General features: G+C 36.6%; 1 protein-coding gene across 1 annotated transcript; it reads left to right on the forward strand.

Annotated features, from left to right (window-relative positions):
- Positions 1–88: 88 nt before the first annotated feature.
- LOC102227718 (synaptic vesicle membrane protein VAT-1 homolog) lies at positions 89–19774 on the forward strand. Its single transcript, XM_005811662.3, has 6 exons — positions 89–733; positions 12774–12981; positions 15843–16013; positions 16102–16191; positions 17244–17482; positions 19373–19774. The coding sequence occupies exons 1-6, from the start codon at positions 308–310 to the stop codon at positions 19562–19564; spliced, it is 1326 nt and encodes a 441-aa protein (XP_005811719.1). The 5' UTR covers positions 89–307; the 3' UTR covers positions 19565–19774.
- Positions 19775–19835: the final 61 nt, after the last annotated feature.

Consider the following 19835-nt stretch of genomic DNA (forward strand, 5'->3'; position numbering starts at 1 on the left):
GCTTGCCTAAACAATCCAGCTGCCCTTTATGAGTTTTATTGTGAAATTACCCACCGGAAATCCTGTGGCTATTGTGTCACGCCTCATTTTAACCACTTGTTGAGTGGAGCGCACACGGGCAACCGGAGAGAGGCAATCTGGCTTGCAAACAACGCGGGTGTCTTTATAAGGAGCCTCTTATTTATGACAGCCGTTTGAATCGGAAACATCTTTCTTTAATTTTCCCGTTTCCGCTTCTTGAGCCTCCGGACTCCAGCAAACGGACACGAACTGAAAATCTTGTGAAAGCTTCCTAAAAGTGGTGAAGATGATGTCTGGCGAAGAAGAGGCTCCAACTCCGCAGCAAGAACCGGAGCAGGTGAAGAAGACCGACGAACCTCCACCGGCCGCCGCCGCCGAAAAAGAAGAAGAAGAAGAAGAAAAACTAGCCAAGCTGGCGTCAGGCAGTGGCAGCCCCGCAGCCGCCGAGGAGGAGAAGCCCATCACCTACCGGGCTCTGGTGCTGACGGGATACGGAGGCTGCGATAAGATCAAGCTGCAGGTGAAGAGCATGAAGAAGGCGTCGCTGAAGGCCGGGGAGGTTCTGGTTCGGGTCAAGGCGTGCGGGCTGAACTTCGCCGAGCTGCTGGGGAAGCAGGGGCTGTACGAGCTGCTGCCGGCCCCGCCCGTCACGCTGGGCATGGAGGGCTCCGGGGTCATCGAGGCGGTGGCGGAGGACGTGACGGACAGAAAGGTGAGTAACTGAACGCGTTCACGCGCCCACACGCACGGCCGGTCAGAGGAGTTTTGGGGTCCAGGGCAGGATTCAGGTTGGGGGCCCAACAGCCTCTATATCAGCACTGAAATTCCTGTTATTGATCATTTTTAATCACGTTTGGGTTTTAAAACTGAGGTATGTAACTTTTATTTTTTTAAATGTATGTGTTGTTTTGTTGTTGTTTTTGTTTTGTTTTTTTACATATTTGTTAAAACCATCACCATGTTGTGACAGATTAAGACAGATAATCTGTGAAAAGATGCATCTCCTTCCTGAGCTACTACTGCCATATGAAAAAGAAGCACCAGTCCTGTCCCAATAAGCAATAAATTAATTAATCACAGGATAAACTGAAATGAGCTCATTGATTTCCATTAGCATGATTTATCATTTTTCTCTTTTCTCTCTACCCAAAACTGGATGACAAAAGTCTTTAGTCTTAGTTTGTGAGGATCAACTTTATTCAAAGAGTCTAATTCTAATAATTCATTTAATTTGTTGTTTCTGTTGTTTTGCTTATTTATTTTGTATATTTAAAATGTCTTCTGGCTCCATTGTTAAATGTTCATTAGAATGTGAAGTTTATTAATCTTTGAGAATGTGTTCTAGCATTATTGTACCATTACCATAATATTACTTGAAAATGGTCTTAAGCCAACAATAGTGTCATTTATCGTGATAAATTATGGGACAATTTATCGTCCTACAAAATTTATTATCACTCCCAACATAAAATAACCAATCAGAGCCAGGAGGTGGAATTTAGCACAGTCAATCAAGCTCATGTAGTAGCTGCTAAATGTGCCCACTACGGAGAAACAACTTGCTGTCATTGGTGGATATGCTAACTAGCTTGATCGAAATCAATCAGTAAATAAATCAAGATTATTTATATAACACATTTCAGCAACAAGGCAGTTCAAATCATAAAAAATACAAAGTCACAAAAGACACCACAGTAAACCAGAAAACATTATATTTCATCAAGTGCTGTCATTACACATCAAAATGTTTCATTCAAACATTGAATGAAACATTCAAACAGGTGGGTTTTAAGTCTGACAAAACCTTTAAAATATGCTTTTTGGGTTATAAAAAAGAGTTGATGGTTTGCTTTTTGAATAATTGTGAGCCGTTCATGTAATGCAGGGCTTTTTCTTCTGAAAGCTGTGTGGGATGAAGCTCTTTTCCTGCATTATGTTCCACTCTGGTCTTATGAAAGCTGCCACTGTCTGGTTTACAGCATGGCCTTGAGGCCTTTTCTTCCCCTCACTCACAGCAGGAGCGCCTCATTTCCCACCTTTCTTCATAAGAACTTTCCTCATATTCATCTAAATTACTGCCAGGGCTGACATGTAAACAAATAAATCAATTCTTAACAAGCAGATCGATTATGGCTGCTCTATGTTCCTCTAATAGAAGCTTTTGCACAGATCAGAGAGTATTAAAAGTGTCGGGACATATTATTTGTTATTTGAGGCACCTTCTCTTGAAGTGTTCATTTATACTGATCCACAGGTCAGTGGGTTGTCGGCTTCCACGTGCATGCTGGGTTTTTTATTTTTATTTTATGGCATCTTATTGAAGATAAAAGCAGAGCGAGTCATGGCAGCAAACCTTGCAACTTTTGCTAAAAGTTCAGCTACTTCCTCTGCTGGCTCAGACTATAAGGAGCAAATCAAACCTCCTTACAATGCATCTCTCTAATTATATGAAAAATATATATACTTTATTGATCCCAAATGGAAGTTTAAATGTTTTTTTAGATCATGTTGTTCAGGTTTCTTCAAAGAGTTGTAGATGCTTATAGAGCACATGTCAAACTCGAGGGCCGGGGGCCAAATCTGGCCCGCCATAGATTTTTATGTGGCCCTTTAGACTCCAGATAACATCAATAAGTCCCTCCAGTTTTTCACAAATCTTAAAAATTCACACAAAATCAACAAATCCCCACATTCTTTCTGATTTTTACTGCAAATTTCTTTCCAAAATTGGCAAAAAAAACTTTGGATTTAAGTGACGGCTGCCTCAGCCTCACTGGATGTCAAGTTATATCTGTGATCGATACGGCTATTAATAAAAAGCCACCTTTAATGTCATACATTAGCTCAAATATCGTCAAAATTTCTTACAAATATTTCCAAATTACCACCACAATATCTATGATTTGGATTTTTTTTAAAACACAAAAACAATCACAAAATCCTGGATGGACTGAGCAGTTCAATATTTCATTTTAAGAAACACTTATTAAATGCAAATGGCTATTTACTGATATTTTAGCAGTTTTATGGATTTTATCAATGCATTCTGGCACAACCGGCCCTTTAAGAGCATTAAGATTTTTGATTTGGCCCAAAATAAAAATGAGTGAAAATGATGTCAGAGGTTTTATTTTTAGCATGGCTAATGTTACAACAGCAAGATAAATGTGGGTAACTATGGCAACCAGTGACTTGCTCGCCCATCCACTGTGTTTACAAACAAATAATTCCTCACTAGCTGTGGTAAGGAAGTAGGGCTGTTGTAAACGAATATTTTAGTAATCGAGTAATCTATCGATTATTCTTACGATTAATCGAGTAATCGGATAAAAAAAATTATAAAATAAACTATTGGCAAATCTGCAATAACACCAGTTAGTCCAGATCAGTCCAATATCTCCTTTCTGAGCATCCCTAACAGTTAAATGTTTGTAGTTTAGAAAGTTTACTTGTAACAGTAGTTTGCTTTAACCTGAAGAAAAGTTATACTAAGATATTAAATTATATTCAAATAATAAAGTGGCAGGCTCACAAATATGCTTATAAAAATGTCTATACTCCAGCTTTTAGTTTATGTATTTATCTTCAGTGAGTAATACACATACACGTAAAAGAACTAAGTAAACAACTCATTTAACTCTAACATTTTATTGATAATAACGCAATTCTGAGGATGCTTTAATTAAAAGCATTATTTTTAACCATCACAGAAAAATCTAGATGCAGTGAAATGTTTTTTTATGTATTGGAAAACAGAATGTAATCTATATGTTAGGAAAAAAATAAACTTACTCAAAATGTAAAGGTTTGAGTTTGTACAGAGTTCTGCAGCCTTAACTAGTCATGATAAAATGCAAAAATGTTGCTATTTTTATTAAAACGATGCTATTATTTATTCTTGATTGCTTAGGTATAAACAAATATAGAATTACTACAAAAATATTAATCAAAAATTTCTAATTCATACATAACAGTAGCGAGAAGAAAAGACTGTAACTTTTCAGGATGGAAAGACACCAATAAATAAATGCTTTTCAGCTTATGCCTGTAATCTGTTGCTGCGTATTTTTATTAACAAACTTACATTAAGTCCTGCATAATTTCTCTCAGTTCCACCCTCACATACAATTTACACTACACCCGGTTAAGTAACTGCTATGTTTAGATGTAAAGTTAGCAAAATAATGTGCCTCAATTTACATCTATAACATGGCAGATTATCACACAACGTAGTTAGCAAAGAGAACATAAACGTTACCTGTTGGCAACCGTGTACGAGTTGGATGCATGTAGCGGGTGTTTTCTCTTCAGATGCTGCAACATTGATGTCGTGCTGTTGTGGTACGCCAATTCTGCTTTGCAGTGGATGCATTGCGCTGTGTTGTCCTTTCTGTTTAGCCTAAAATGTTCCCAAACTTTTGACATTTTTTGTCGCTTTCGGGGTTCTCCTTCTGAGCATTCTTCGGTTCCCTCCATAGCTACAAACTTAGCACATGTGCTCCAGGCGCTAACGGAAGTGGTAGCGTTGTGCAACACAAAAACCCTCCGGCTAGACCAGTGTCCTGCGTATTTAACAGCATTGCTTATTACAATACAATAAATTTAGCGAAGCTTCGAGGCAGATAAATTTCCTCGAGGATTTTTTGTAATCGAGTTACTCGAGTTACTCGATGAATCGTTTCAGCCCTAGAAGGAAGCATTTCCTGTAGCTGTCTGTGTCGCAGTTAATCTGAAGAAGCCTCTGATAGAAGACGCAAAACTTTGTTGATTTTCCGGGAGAGTTGGAGAAACACAATTTCGCAATTGCTGTGTTTCCATTAAATAATTGAAAAAAATTTAAATCACATCTGAATAAGTTTATTCAGAAACATCTTCCTCCAACTACTTCCTGTCAGGTTTTTTTGGTCTTTTTCGCCATCCGGTTGTTGATCACATGACTCGTGAGATGCAAAAAAAGTGTTTCCATTGCCGTTTTGCAAAATACACAGCCAAAAAAACCCCGACATCTTCCTATCGGAAAAACCGTTTAATGGAAAACTTGAATTATTTTGAAATTGCTGTTTTCCCATAAAGCAAATTTATTTTTGTAATTACAATTTGCTCAATTTTCGTCAGGATTGTCCATAAAATTAGCTTAACTTATCTTAGCTAAGTTAATTTTAAGCACATAGAAAACACAAAATGTTCACATTTGAATGAGTGAAACGTTTATTATTTTGTTTTTCTCCTTTTTATAAAAAGCTTTAAGAGTAGGCGCCTTAAAGTGAGACGTCTAGGAGTATCCTGCTTTCTTTCTATCTATTCTTTGAGGTTTTCTGGATGTTTTTGCATTTACAAGGGACAGAATTTGTTGCAGCTATTAAATACATCCCTGACCTGTTCTCATGCTACAACCACAAGCTTCGGTGAACTTTATAAGGTTTTTATGTGATAAAGCAACAAAGAGTGGCGCGCAATTGTGCAATGGAAGAAAAATAACACTTTTTCTACACATAAAAATAAAAAAATTGTCATGCATTTTCATTAAGCTTCCCTGAGTCTGTACCTTTTGCTGCCATTAGACTGCAACTGTAAAATAAAAATTCTATTTAAAGCCATCAAACTGTTGACACTTAATTGTAAATGTCAACTTTTTGCAGAAATGCAGAGTTGATGCACTTTGTAATGTGTCAATACATGAAATGTGTCTCAGAGCGAGATTTCACTTCTTGTTTTGAGGCCAAATTTATACTTATTCTTGCTGAGAAACTCTGAAACATTTTTGAAGCCTGATCTGAAGATCAGCAGTGGCAATTTTAGTGATGTCTTTAAAACAGTTTCAAGAACCTAGACTTTTTGATGAAATCCATTATAGAGATGGCATACCGCAAACTTCCACTGTCTTAACAGACAAATAAAATACTAAAAGTTAAAAGTTCAAGGTGTTGGTTTTATTAAGTCTCTTCCTTCTTTTCCAAAGTTGCAAGAATCTATATAAACTGTTATAGGTCTCTGTAGAAAAACTACAGAAACCCAAAGTCAGAATTTGGCAGGAACTAGTTATAATTACTCAATTAAATTGATACATATGTAGTAAAAATACTTTTTACAGTATTTGAACTACATTGCACATTTTTACTTTTATTTGAGTAATTTTATTATGAAGTATCTCTACTCTTAGACGAGTAAAATTTCTGGGTTTTCTACCCACTAGAAGAAAAACAAACACAGACACACACCTGCAGTTTTTGATAAAATTTAGTAAGTTTTTTTATTGAAAGAAACTGATTTGCAAAAGATTATTTCTCAGCATGATTTTTAATGACGTATCACGTGAACAAACGCATTCATGTGTGATTTTAATCGCATTTCTTAAATAACGGAAACACTGCAATTGCAAAATGTTATTTTTTCAACATTAACAGAGTATTGACAAAGTTTTGCATGCATTTGTAATGGAAGCAGTTATTTAAACTATGTCTCTGAGCTGTTATGTAATCTATATTTACGTCTCCAGTTATTGGACAGAAAAGTTGCAGCTGCATGTCTGTGCTACACTTACTCCCTGCCTGCAGCAGGCTCTGCACGGTAATGCTAAAACTGGAATTCAAATGCAGCTCATCATAATCACTTCATTGAAATGAATAGAATAGTTTGTTCTGGTAGGTTTAAAACGAAGGGAGAGGCGTACATTGTCAACAACGAGTCCGACTGGCAGAAACAACTTCGCTTAATCCTCCTTCAGAACAACCAACCTGACCCTATTGATTGTTTTCAAATCATTGTTATGCTTTAAAAATAATAACATATCTTTGCTCTTTACAAAAAAGCAATGTCGTTTGTCTGTTAGAAGACTCCCACCTTTTTGTAGCGATTTGTCAGTGTAGAAATAAGTTTGAAATGTTCTGTACTGGGTTTGGTTGTGCTATCATACATGGTTGACATGTTTGTTATCTAAGTTTTACCAAAGCTGCTCATTATCCCTCGCTGCCTGCAAAGAATGTCCCTCCCCCTCCTCTTTCTACTCTCCCTCTCATTCCTGTTGCCGTGTTTCCCCTCCGCTTTCTTAGATCAGGATTCCTATAAACACTGCAGTGCGATTTAGGGCAAAAACCTCAAAAAGGAAGTACAGGAAGCAGTCGGAAATCCCAGCAGAGTTTGGAGCTAAAAATCTGAAACGTATTCACCCTGAAGATGTGAAGATTTGAAGAAAAATGAAGTCCGCCGCTGCCGTGGGTTGTTTGGCTTTGTTTTGTGTAAGAATTTGGGTGGGCCTTGCAGTGTGAGAGCAAAGAGCTGCAGACAATAACATAAAAGGATGCCAAAGTGTTTTTGGAGTGAGGCGGACCAGGTCAGTGTCTCCAGATAAGGACTGGAGGGTGTGGCTGTTTCATAAAACATTTGGGAACAGGACAGACTGGAGTACTGATCCCTTTAAAACTCATTATCGATTATTATTCTGTTACAGTCAGGCTGGACAGTAAATCAGTAACGATACATATATCACAACAGACGTGTGATCAGTATCTATACATAGGTCTCATGTGACGTCACACTTCAGTGAACTTTATAGCTGGCAGCCATCTTGGCAGGCAGGTGCTGTGGAGTTGCTCTGACAACAATAAACAAGCCACCAGCTTAGAACTAGCTCTCGCCTCGTTCCTAACCTGTAAACAAGTACTTTACAACTACTTGATTGCTCTACATAATACTCAGATAAATATCAGTGGTATTTACTGTAGCATTCACTACCGAACTAGCAAAATTAGTTTAGATCAGGGTGCCCAAAGTCGGTCGAGGGCCGGCATCCTGCCTGTTTTAGTTCTCTCCCTGGTGGTAATAACCTTTTCAGCATGTCAATGTTCTTCTTAGGCCTTCTAACGACCCATCATTTGATCCAGGTGCGTTTAAACCAGGGAGAGAACTAGAACATGCAGGATGCCGGCCCTCGAGGACCGACTTTGGGCCCCACTGGCTTAGATAATGTAGCTTTTATCTACTAGCTAAAATGGACATGTAGTCTACGTGTTTGTTACCACGTTTACTTACTCTGCCAGTTACCAGGAGCTTGTAGTTCACACAAAGAGTTTGTGCAAATCCGTTTAAAAGTTTATTGTTGTATGCACTCTTCATGTTCACTAGAATGGAGGCAGCTTGTCCACAACATATTTTCCTCCTCCATTTCATATGGATCGATCGATCGATCAGCAGCCATTTTGCTCATGTGTCTTTCTCTCACGCATTGGTCAAGGGTTTCCACATGTCTTCTTTTTGTTGGTCTCGAAGCCATTTGTCCGCTATGCATTGCTCATGCGCTCGCCTACTAAGATGGCGCGGATCACTTATAAAATATTCACTGAACTCACAATCCAGAACCGCACAGCATTCTGGGAGATGTAGGCAGAGGAAAGGCTTTAGTCACTCAATCTCTCACGGCCAACTAAGCAAGTTTGATGGCGTCAACTAACTCACTCACTCTGGTTACCTACCAACCCACTCCTTCTTTTGGTTACCTAGCAACGGCCTGTTGAGTAACTTGCGCAGCAGCAGTTTCAGGCTAGGATGTTTTACAGTTTTCATCAGAACAGACCCAGCATTCATCAGATTGTCAGGCCGTTTTTAAGTGCCTGGTTCTGGTGCTGCTTTCCCAACCAATGGTATCAGAAGAGATTACATTCTCCACAACAAACTCTGACCCTGTTTCTGTTAAAAACTAAAATTACCTCCTCTGTTTTGTTCATATTCATAATAAGCGTTTCGACACCATGAAACCAACTTGATGACTTCAGGTTCATCCAAGTATCGCAGATGTCAGGACTTTGACTTGTGCTGAGTCTCCAGGTCACTAAATGTTAATAAAGTAGTGACTTATTAAAAATGCAGAACATTTAGTAACTGTTGTGAAATAAAGCAAGTATATTCGAGTGACAAATCCTGTTGTTTACAAAAAATATGTAGACCATAACAGTGTAAGATAATCAATTTTAAATTTTCACATTTTTGGTGTTGTATGAATTTCTTTTTAAAAAAAAATGTTTTTCAAATCTGTGATATTTATAAAACTTTTTAATGCAAAAATCAGATGAGTTTTTTTTCTTTTTAGTTCATTGTGGAGAAGGTAAGATTAAGCATTTTACAGTAAAATTTACTTTGCCTTTACTTTTTAATACAAACTTAAATAGAATGGGGGGAAAAAAGTTGAATAATCAATTTTCCATCAAAACAAATTTATCTGGAGGCGATGGACTTGTGACTTGACTTGGAGAAAGGTTACTTACGGACATCTTTGTTGCTTACTTAGTCCACCTCAGAGCAACTTAAACCGCTTATTCCATGTGAAAATATAAATGTAGATGACGTCCAACTTTCAGTGGTTTTTGGCTCTGAATTCGGACCTTTTTTAATTCCGACTGACTTTTTCTTGAATTTCTTTTTTCCAAAAATGATTATTTTTTTCTGTGAATTAAAACTTTTTCAACTTTTTGTCTTGTAATTCTGACCTTTTTGTGTCATAATTACAACTGACTTTTTTTCTTGGATTTTTTTTTTTCAGAATTTTTTTATTTTTCCATTATTCTGACTTTCAATCAGAATAATGGGGAAAAAAGACAGATTTTTTCTTCTTCAGTTGTCTTAATCCTTTTCCATAAGTTTTCTTCTTTCTGCCGTCGCTCTGTTGTTACCACATACACAAACAGCATGAAGGATCATTAAAGTCCTCTGGTTCTCCAAAGAAAGATTTTATCAAATAGTAAAAAAAAAATTATTAATCAAGGATGAATAACAATTTTTTAATCGGATTTTTTTTTTTTTTGTTTATTTGATTGTTGGGTTTTTTTTGTAAAAAGGGGGCAGTACCCCAGGGCAGCGTTTTTCAGGGGAGCCCCAAAGACTTTTTAAAATAATTTTTTGATTTTTAACAATTGCGTGTTTGGCACATTGTACTTTTGCCCAAATTAAGTGAGTTGTACTTTATTTTTGGATTTTTATGACTGTAAATAATATTCAAGTATCTGGAAATTATGAAGCTATAGTGAAGTTTTTCTGGGAATAACATGGAGTTGTTAACTACAGGACGTATTAAACCTACCATGCATCAGTTTGTACTCGCTGTTATGACTACATTAATAGGATCACCTATTAATGTTGTGTAATTTGCATTAGTATTTAGTAATTTTTCCGTAATAAATGGGGCACCAAACTGGCTCCAGCCCATGGCCTCACATCCTTCCATGCAGGCCTGGCCAAATCAAACCAAATCAAATAAAGTTTTATTTGTATAGCACAGCAACAAAGCATTTCAGAGTTCTTTACATCATAAAAACACAAAATGGAAAGTCATAGAAACACAGTCAGCAATTGAAACATTACATTTTGCCGCCGTTGCATATCAGACTGTTGATTAATGTTTCATTTGTTATGTTTCAAAAGCAACTCCAAGCAGGTGGGTTTTTAGTCTAGATTTAAATGCACTCAGTGTTTCAGTTATTTTGCAGTTTTCTGGAAGTTGGTTCCAGATTTGTGGTGCATAGAAGCTGAATGCCACTTCTCCATGTTTGGTTCTGGATGCAGAGCAGAACCAGAAGACCTGAGAGGTCTGGAAGGTTGCTATGACAACAGCAGATCTTTAATGTATTGTGGTGCAAAAAGCGTTTTGCAAAGTAATTTATAAACTAACAACAATTTTTTAAAGTCTATCCTCAGAGCCAGTGTAGGGACTTTAGAACTGGGGTGATGTGCTCTAACTTCCTGGTTTTAGTCAGAAAACCAGCAGCAGCGTTCTGAATCAGCTGCAGCTGGAAGATTGATTTTTTTTTTTTTAGGCAGACCTGTGAAGACGCTGTTGCAGTAATCGATGCAACTAAAGATAAACGCATGGATGAGTTTCTTTAGATCCTGCCGAGACATCAGTAATACTCTTTAGGGGTTAGAAGGCCGACTTTGTAACCGTCTTTATGTGGCTCTGAATGTTAATGTCACAGTTCATCACTGTCATGGTAATATTATTAGTCTAACTGCAACACTACCCAGATAAAGCTGTCTTGTTCTCCCCATACTGTCCAGTTCTAGTGTTTGTATAAGACATCTAACCACTTCTTTCATTGAGTACGTCGAGGCTTGACCTCTTCCTCCGTTATTTAGAAGAAGTTTGTCCGGTTTGTTGGGGCGATTGTTAAATGTCTGGGCACGCCTAGCCGTGTAAAAAACTCTGTCAAAACATGTTTTTACAGCCCTGACTCCAGCGTCGCCTGCAGTCACTTAAGTTCAAGCCATCTTTTCAGGAACTGATCTTTCCCCTTTCTTAAAGTGACGACCATGCAGTTTGGAGATCAACCGCCAGGCGAAAATCTGTCACAAATTTCAGTGTCTAGATTCTGGATCAGGTCAAAAACAGGGGAGTCTTCTGAGGTGAAAGTGAAAAAGACATTTGCGGTTACTAAAGAAGAGTTTCCACATATGAAAGCTCTGTTTATGTCTGTGGAAGAGATTTCTAATGTCATGAGTTGTTCTCTGCAGGAAGTGGGTGTGTCACTCGGCTACTAAAACTGTTGGGGAGGAAGCATAGTAGCGTTCGCAATCAGATCACAGTTTTCCTGTGTCCTTTGCTGTTTTGGCCCCTTTTCTTAACCATAATGATGCTTTTTTTTTCCATTTTGAAAAAATGCAGAGCATAAATATTTTCCAGAAGCAAGAAAAGGATCCAACAAATGTTTTCTCAAAGCACTGTTTCAATTTATGTCCAACTGTGCAGAATTTGGTTAAAAGTTAAATATTTGTTACTGAACTTGCAGTTAAATTTTCCAACCGACTTTCTGATTATCCTAAAGACTTTTAGGAAAATATTGCGTTAACTGACAAGTCAAAAAGTGAAAATTAATTTCATCAAGCTGAGTGAAATAGCTCAAAATTAAAATCTGATTGTCTTTAAGACCAGATCCAATTTCTGATTTTAATCAGATTTTTTTCTGCTAAAAAAATAATTTACAAATGATAGAAAATATTTTAAACAATGTTTTTAAAAATATAATTGTACATATTTTAAAAATACCTTAAAATATATTTTTTAAATATTTTAACAATATATTTTTTATATTTTTTGAAAAATATTTAAAAATATATGTGTTATTTTCAATTACTCCTTTTTGTGAGTTGTAAAAAAGAGTATTAGGGCAAGATTACAATAATTGTTATTTAATTACAAGAAGGTAGTCATAATATTAGCATTAAAAACACAATTTTACCTTAAGAATGTTTTAAAATTATGAGAAAAAATTTTTTTAGTGTTGAAATTCTCATAAAATGACAACTTAATTCTCCTAATATTACGACTTTATTCAAATTATTTTGACTTTATTCTCATTATTTCGACTTTATTGTCATAAAGCTATATTCCTGTATGTTTACGACTATATCCTTGTAGTATTATAACTTTATTCTTGTATTTAAAAAACAAAAAAGTCTTTGCTTGACCTTCCCTGGGGTCAATAGGTGATTGGCAGTAAAAGCTCATTTGTGACTTTCCATTGCTGAGTTTTTTGGAACTGAACCAAAATCATGAACTTATTGCCAAAAAATTGGTTGAGTATTTTCGTCATCATTTACGTTGTTTCTAGAAGCAGTAAAAATGCAAATGGAAGAACAAAAACATGTAAAAATGTGAATGTTGCACAATATGTCCCCTACAAAACCTTGTGAAATATAAGCCTGACAGCCACACATTACCAGAAGTTACCATTTTCCTTTTTCTCTCGTCTTTCGCTCGGTTTCCTCAGGTAGGAGATCGCGTCATGGCCATGAACCGCCACGGCATGTGGCAGGAACTGGCGGTCGTTCCCGCTAACTGCACCTTCCCCATTCCAGACGGAATGAGCTTTGAGGAAGCCGCTGCTCTGCCCATCAACTACATGACGGCCTACATGATGCTGTTCGAGATGGCCAACCTCAGGCCAGGGAAAAGCGTCCTCATTCACATGGCTGCCGGTAAGAAAATGTGTTTTATGCAGTTTAAATATTCCAGTTATTGACCTTATTTTATATTTTCTAAAGCTTTATTTTCCTGTGTGGTATGCAGAGGTGAGGGAGTATCCAAAAAGTGTATTAAAGTAAGAGTAGCACTACTTCAACATACTTTTACTTGAGTAAAAGTGAAAGGTGGCCATCAAAAAAATTACTCTATTAATTTCACATTTTTTGTCAACATTGTTTTTCTCTGTCATCTGAAGAATTGGCTTACAAATCGTGATTATGTTTTTGATAAAATCCCTAATGATTTGTCGCTTAGCTGGCAAAATATTTTAACTTTCGCCCTAGTTGAAGTTCTTAATTATATAAAAATTAATAATATTCTAGATGAACATTTCCTCCAATCTCCAAGGCAAAATAATTTGAGTCACCAATCACTCAAAAAAAACTACTTTGAATTTCATTACTGCAGTGAAAAGTCATCAGTCGTGGTCAGAACTGAGGCTGTAGTGTGTGTGTGTGTGTGTGTGTGTGTGTGTGTGTGTGTGTGTGTGTGTGTGTGTGTGTGTGTGTGTGTGTGTGTGTGTGTGTGTGTGTGTGTGTGTGTGTGTGTGTGTTATTCATAAAAGGGCAGCCTGGATTGTTATCAGACTTGGTTCCTTTGGCAGCATGTGACATTTAAAGCAACCAGATATTAATATTCTCATCGGTCCAAATGTGTGCAGAATATGTTAAACTGATGCCTGTGATAGATCACAGTATGTTGTATAAAAATAATGATGAAATATATCTTCCACATTTTTTATATACTATCTGAACAAGTAATTTTCCTTTCATCAGATAGATATTTTTAAAAACAAAACTCAGTTTCTGGGGGATTTTATTGGAGTAGTATTCTCCATTAGATCTTAGCAGATCTTAGCTTAATTTATGTGTTTTTGCTATAATAACTGACCGTTAGCTTAATTTGCACCCCTAGCTTAGCTTTAGTTTAGCTTCTTTAACTTATATTTAAATTAGCCTTAGCTTGTTTTGTCTAATCTTCGGGTTACTGTTTAACTTACCCTTCTGTGCTACATCTTAGCTTGTTGCTCATCTTTCTTTTAGACTTCCATGAATAACTTTATCTAATGAGTCAGGACAGAAGATAATACAGAATAATTATTCACCAAATTGTTTATTTAATGCGAGTGATTTATTCTTGGAATAGTTTAGGACCTTTTCAAGAAGTACAAACCTTTTCAGAAATACAATTCTCGGATGTAGCTTTTTGATTCATGAAGCTCAGCATTTACCATAATATCAAAGTGCCAGTAAACCCCATCGGAGACGAAGTATGGGTCGGTTTTGCTCATCTCTCTGCCTTCATGTCACCTGACCTTCAACATCTTCGCTCTCGAAGGCCGCCTGTCGCCTGCCGGTGCTGAGCAACTAGATGTTTGGTAACTGACCTGTACAAATTCATCTGCAAAAGGCCAAGAGGGACAACAGGTCACCTGGACACCCAGGTGACCTGTTGAAGGCTACGTTACCATGGAAACCGAATAAACTGATGCTGAAACCGAAGAGCACACACTTCGGGTTCAGCATCAGTTTATTCATTATCCAAGCTTTTAGCAGATGGAAAAATCACACATCCAACCCAAATAGAGCTGGATGTCATTTAAATAAAACTTTTATTGATCTTTATATGCATTATATTAATGTATAACCAGATTCTTTTTGTTAATTTGTTTACAAAGCTATTTCCCATTTTCCATAGGTGTTAGAGAATCTCTTGAGTTTTGGTTTTAAACTTGTAAACTAGAGATATGACAAGTTAGAAGGTGTATTATTCAGAAAACCTTTCCAAAAATAATATATAAGCAACAAATGTGCTATAACTTTCTCCAGCTGAACAGAAACGGAAATAGGAACAACCTAGAGTTAGCGTATGGCTTTACTTATTACAGTTAGTCTGCAAAAATACAAAATCTTACCAAGTAATTTTGGTCTACTTTCTGGTGTAAATATCTTAGTTCACTTGAAATAAGACAAAACTAACTTACAAGCAACTTTTCAGCGAGATATAGGAGCTTATTTAAGTCAGTAATTCCTTAATATTGATGAAAAGGTGGTAGCTCCATTGGTAGATTACTTCATTTATAAACACGTTTTCCATGTTATAAGTGAAATAATCTGAACTAATATTCTCAGACTTGAACCCTCAGAGTCACATAAAGACAGTTACAAAGTCGGCCTACTACCACCTGAGGAACACTTCGAGGATTAGGATTATTGTCTCGGCAGGATCTAGAGAACTTCATCCATGTGTTTATCTTTCGTTCTGGTCCACTCTGCATCCCCAGAACTAGAACCAAACACGGAGAAGTAACATTTAGCATTTATGCACCATAGATCTGGATCATACTTCCAGAAACAGAACTCAACAGAAACACAGAGTTCCTTTAAATGTAGACTAAAAACCAATTAGAGTTGGTTTTGGGTCATAATAAATGGGCCATTGACCAACATATTTGATCTGTATTGATAATTTTAACAATGGCAATTGACAAAATGTAACATCTGTTACTGGTTTTCATAATTTTTGACTACATGATGGGTTTCCACTGACTTGTTGCTGAAATGTGCTTCACAGACAAACCTGATTGATTGATATAAAGTCATACTCTTGGTTTGTATGCAGGTTTTTAAATTCAAACCGGCTGCAGTGAGTCAGGAAGGAGTTTTATAAAAGTGTCTGATCAGCAGAGTGCACATGAAACCACAACAGATGCTGTTTTGTAATCACAGTGCAGAGCGTTTGAAACTGCACCTTAACTAAAAACCAAACCGCCTTCCTGATGGTGCCAGTCTCATCTGTGTGTGCACATCTGTAGGCGGCGTGGGTATCGCTGCTACCCAACTGTGTCAGACCGTGAAGGATGTGACGATTTTTGGCACCGCGTCTGCTTCCAAACACGAGACCATCAGCCAAGGTGGCGTCACTCACCCCATCGACTACCGCACCAAAGACTATGTGACTGAAATCCGTAAAATCAGCCCAAAGGGTGAGAAAACAAAACAGTTTTACTGCTCTGAAACAGAACATTACTATTTTCTGTTGACGGCTTCCTTTCTTCTCTCTTTTATCTGCAGGAGTGGATATTGTTCTGGACCCTCTTGGTGGCTCCGACACTCAAAAAGGTTTCGGTTTGCTAAAACCTCTGGGCATGCTTATCGTCTTTGGTAAGTCATCACATCTGAAGAAGGAAAAATGTATTATTTGATTGTCATGTAGCCTAATTTCTGTGAAATTAAATATTTTTAGTTTAGTCGTTTGTTTTTAACAATGCTCTGCACACAACAGCTATTACTATTTTTATTTAAGTTTAATTATTTAATCTGGAAGTAAATACAATATAAGAAATGAGTGGATTATTCTTATATTTAATGGCGTCAAAGCAACTCAAGTCCAGTTTTGTTTTATTAAATGTTATTAATGCACACACTGCTTTTATTGAAGAACAACATACTATGTATTTGATATTTACATTTCAAAATGTTGTATTTAATAACACAACCAGTTGTTTTCCTTAAGAACATACTGTGGTTTTATTTTGCAAAGTTTGAACAAATATAATGACTGGAACTGATGGTTAAATGAAGATATGTTAAAGCCGTCAACCACCGTAAGAGCCAAGCAAGAAAAATGAAAAATTACAATCATTTTCACTGTTTAAGTGCTACAATTCCTTTCATTAATGCAAACAATCACAGAATTTTCATAAACATTTTAAGATACTTAAATAAACTTTAATCGCCGTCACTGACCTTGTTCCCTTAATGACTGAAGTTTAAGTTGAGTTGCTTTTTATCCATTTTTCTGTTAACCTTTTCATTTATCGCTGTTGACTTTCTCTGGTAGAACTGGGTTCTGTTACCATAGCGACCTTAACTAGAAAGTCACCAAAATAAAAGTGTAGAACTTTAACAGGATTTACAATAAACAGAAGTAATTACTCTGTTGGCTTTTGCACATTAATTTTACTTACACAGATGATTCTACCTGTCTGTGAATTTCACTCATGGTTCAAAATGGATCTTTTGAACGGATTTTTAAAGTGAAATAATCCTGAATGTTTGGTTTCCCTCAAAGAGCCGCAAAGTACCATTAATGTAAACGAACAGCCTGTGTTAAAACCTCCAGGTCGCTCAGCTGCTTTCTCTGAATTTTGGATTCAGAGTGCCAACATTTAAATGGCCGTTAAGATTTTGATTTCGTCTCTCTGTGGATCCAGGAGCAGCCAACTGTGTGACGGGCCAGAAGAAGAACCTGCTGGCCATGGCGAAGACCTGGTACAACCAGCTCACCCTCAACACGCTGAAGCTGATGCAGACCAACAAGGCCATCTCTGGCTTCCACCTGGGCTACATCCGGGACGAGGAGCTGTTCGAGGAAACTCTCGTTAAGCTGCTGGAGCTGTACCAGCAGGGGAAGATCAAGCCCCATATTGACTCCTGCTACCACTTTGAAGAGGTTAGTGTGAAGAAATATTCATGCAGGAATGTTTGGCATGTCAACATTTGAATGCACAGGTAACGCTAAACTTATTTTTATTTGTTGCTGTTGAATTATCACTGTTAACTGTCACTATCATGCGAAATTCACATTTTGCAAGTTTTTGTTCTTCCATTTGGGCCTCAGCTGAATCAGAATCAGATTTCCTTTTATTGTCATTGTGCACAACAAAAGTTACAAAATAGCAACTCTCGAAGGCAAGTCAAATAATTGAATAAAATTTAATAAAATAAGAATAAATGAGAACATCTCAGTAAATATAAAATATAGTAGGAACACGGAACAACGGGGATGTTAAAACGAACAAATAAATAAATAAATGAAGATCAAGTTTTAAATGGATTAGCTGTGTTCTTAAAACAGCCCAAGTGTTTAAAAAAAAAAAAATCCAGTTGTTTTTCGGCAATAAGTTACTTATTTCTTTGGTTTCTGGAAATGAGCCATTTCAAAAGCCTCACGATTACTGATTACATAAAAAAAAAAAAATGCATCGCAGAGCGCCACAGGAAATCATTCCTGCCTCTAGCTATCAGAATAAACTACCCCAACTCTTTAACTTTGAGTTTACTCTGGACTCATCTGTAGATTTATTAAAAGATTAACACATTTCCATGTACATACTTACTGTTATTTTATTTATTTTATATATGGGTCATTATATGTAATTTAAATTGCATATAACAACTAATGTGTATATATTTTATACATTTTTATATCGCTTATTTGTATTTGCTAATATTTTTACACTTTGGATGGAGTAGTTGGTCAACAAATAAACAATTTTTCCTTGGGTATAAAAATAAAGTATATTCTATTCTGTTGTTGAGTCACATTCCATGGGCACTGCCCGTTACCTAGCAACGGCAGCCAAGCCCAGCCCGTCACCTAGCAACCCAAGCAGAGTTCCGCTAGGTTTGGTCAACTAGTTTTACTGCTGTATGCGCTATTCAGTGGCAGATGGGAAAGAAAATATTTTCTTTGTTGTTGGTTGAATGACTTTGTTAAAAAATTGTAATAGTCAATAGACTCAATGCTAACCTGCTCTAGGAAGCATAATGGGTCGCCTTTACTAATGATAATTCCAGGTTTTGACCATTATGGTTAGATTAGCAAGAACTTAAAAATTGTAAGCTGAAGAAATAACCGGAGGACTTTTAAATTTGTCTGTAAACTGTAATTTAAAATATATATATATTTCTTCTGAAGAATATACAGTATATACATGCTGCAAAAACACAAAATCTTACCCAGTAATTTTGATCCAGTTTCTAATGCAAATATCTTGGTGAGCTTGAAATAACACAAAACTAACTTAGCTTTTCAGCAAAATAGGAGCTTGTTTTAAGTGAATAATCCCTAGTATTGATAATTAAAAGTATAGAAAATTATTTTCCACTATAACAAAGGAAAATTTGTTTTAGTGAAATAATCTAGTACTTTTTAATCAACCTTAAGGAATTATTCATTTAAAATTTGCTCTTAGACCTTGGATTAAAGAAAATACAGTACTCTAGGAACAGAACCTCATATTATCTGGGGATGCTGAGCTTTAGCAGAATGTGGCACCAATAATATGTCAAGTAATTGGGATCAAATCTTCCCAAGTTCTTTTATTTTTGTTTGGTTTTTTCCTAATATCTTCTGTAGTTTTTACCTATCACCTCTAAATGCATCTGTGCTGAATTCTTAGCAGCATTAAAAACACAATAATGGCATAAATATGCTGAACATATTGGAAACATTGCTTTGCTCTAAGAGGATCCAAAAGAGTGAATGTTGGATTTTTTTTAAATGTATTTTTTTAATAATACATTTTAATCATGGTCATGTCCTTTTCTTCATTCCCAGGTGGCTGACGCCATGAAGCGCATGCACGATCGTCAGAATATCGGGAAAGTCATCCTCCTTCCCGAGCCCAAGAAGAGTGAAGAGAAGCCCGAATCCAACGCAGAGGCAGCGGAAAACTTGGAAAAAGCGGAAACTGCCGTCAGCGAGAAGAAAGAGGATGCTGCAGAAGAAGTTGAAGCAGGAAAGGATTGAGTAAGAGAGCTCCTCTTGGTGGCGTTTCCAGCACTTCCTTCACAAATCTGTCCAATTTTTTTTAAGGAGAAAAAAACAAGAAAAATTTTCTTGAATTCTGTGATTTCTGTCAGTATTCAGCTGTTTGTTTTTGTTGTGCAATATGTCAATAATGTTGTCTGGTTGGGAACCCTTGTTTTTTTGGAAATAAAAGTTCACTTTATTCTGATGCATAGCTGAAGAATCATTTATTGTATAAACAGACGGCGCGGAGAAGCAGCTCTGAAACAAA

This window comes from Xiphophorus maculatus, chromosome 10 (genome assembly GCF_002775205.1).
Source record: "Xiphophorus maculatus strain JP 163 A chromosome 10, X_maculatus-5.0-male, whole genome shotgun sequence".
NCBI classification, from domain to species: Eukaryota; Metazoa; Chordata; class Actinopteri; order Cyprinodontiformes; family Poeciliidae; genus Xiphophorus; species Xiphophorus maculatus.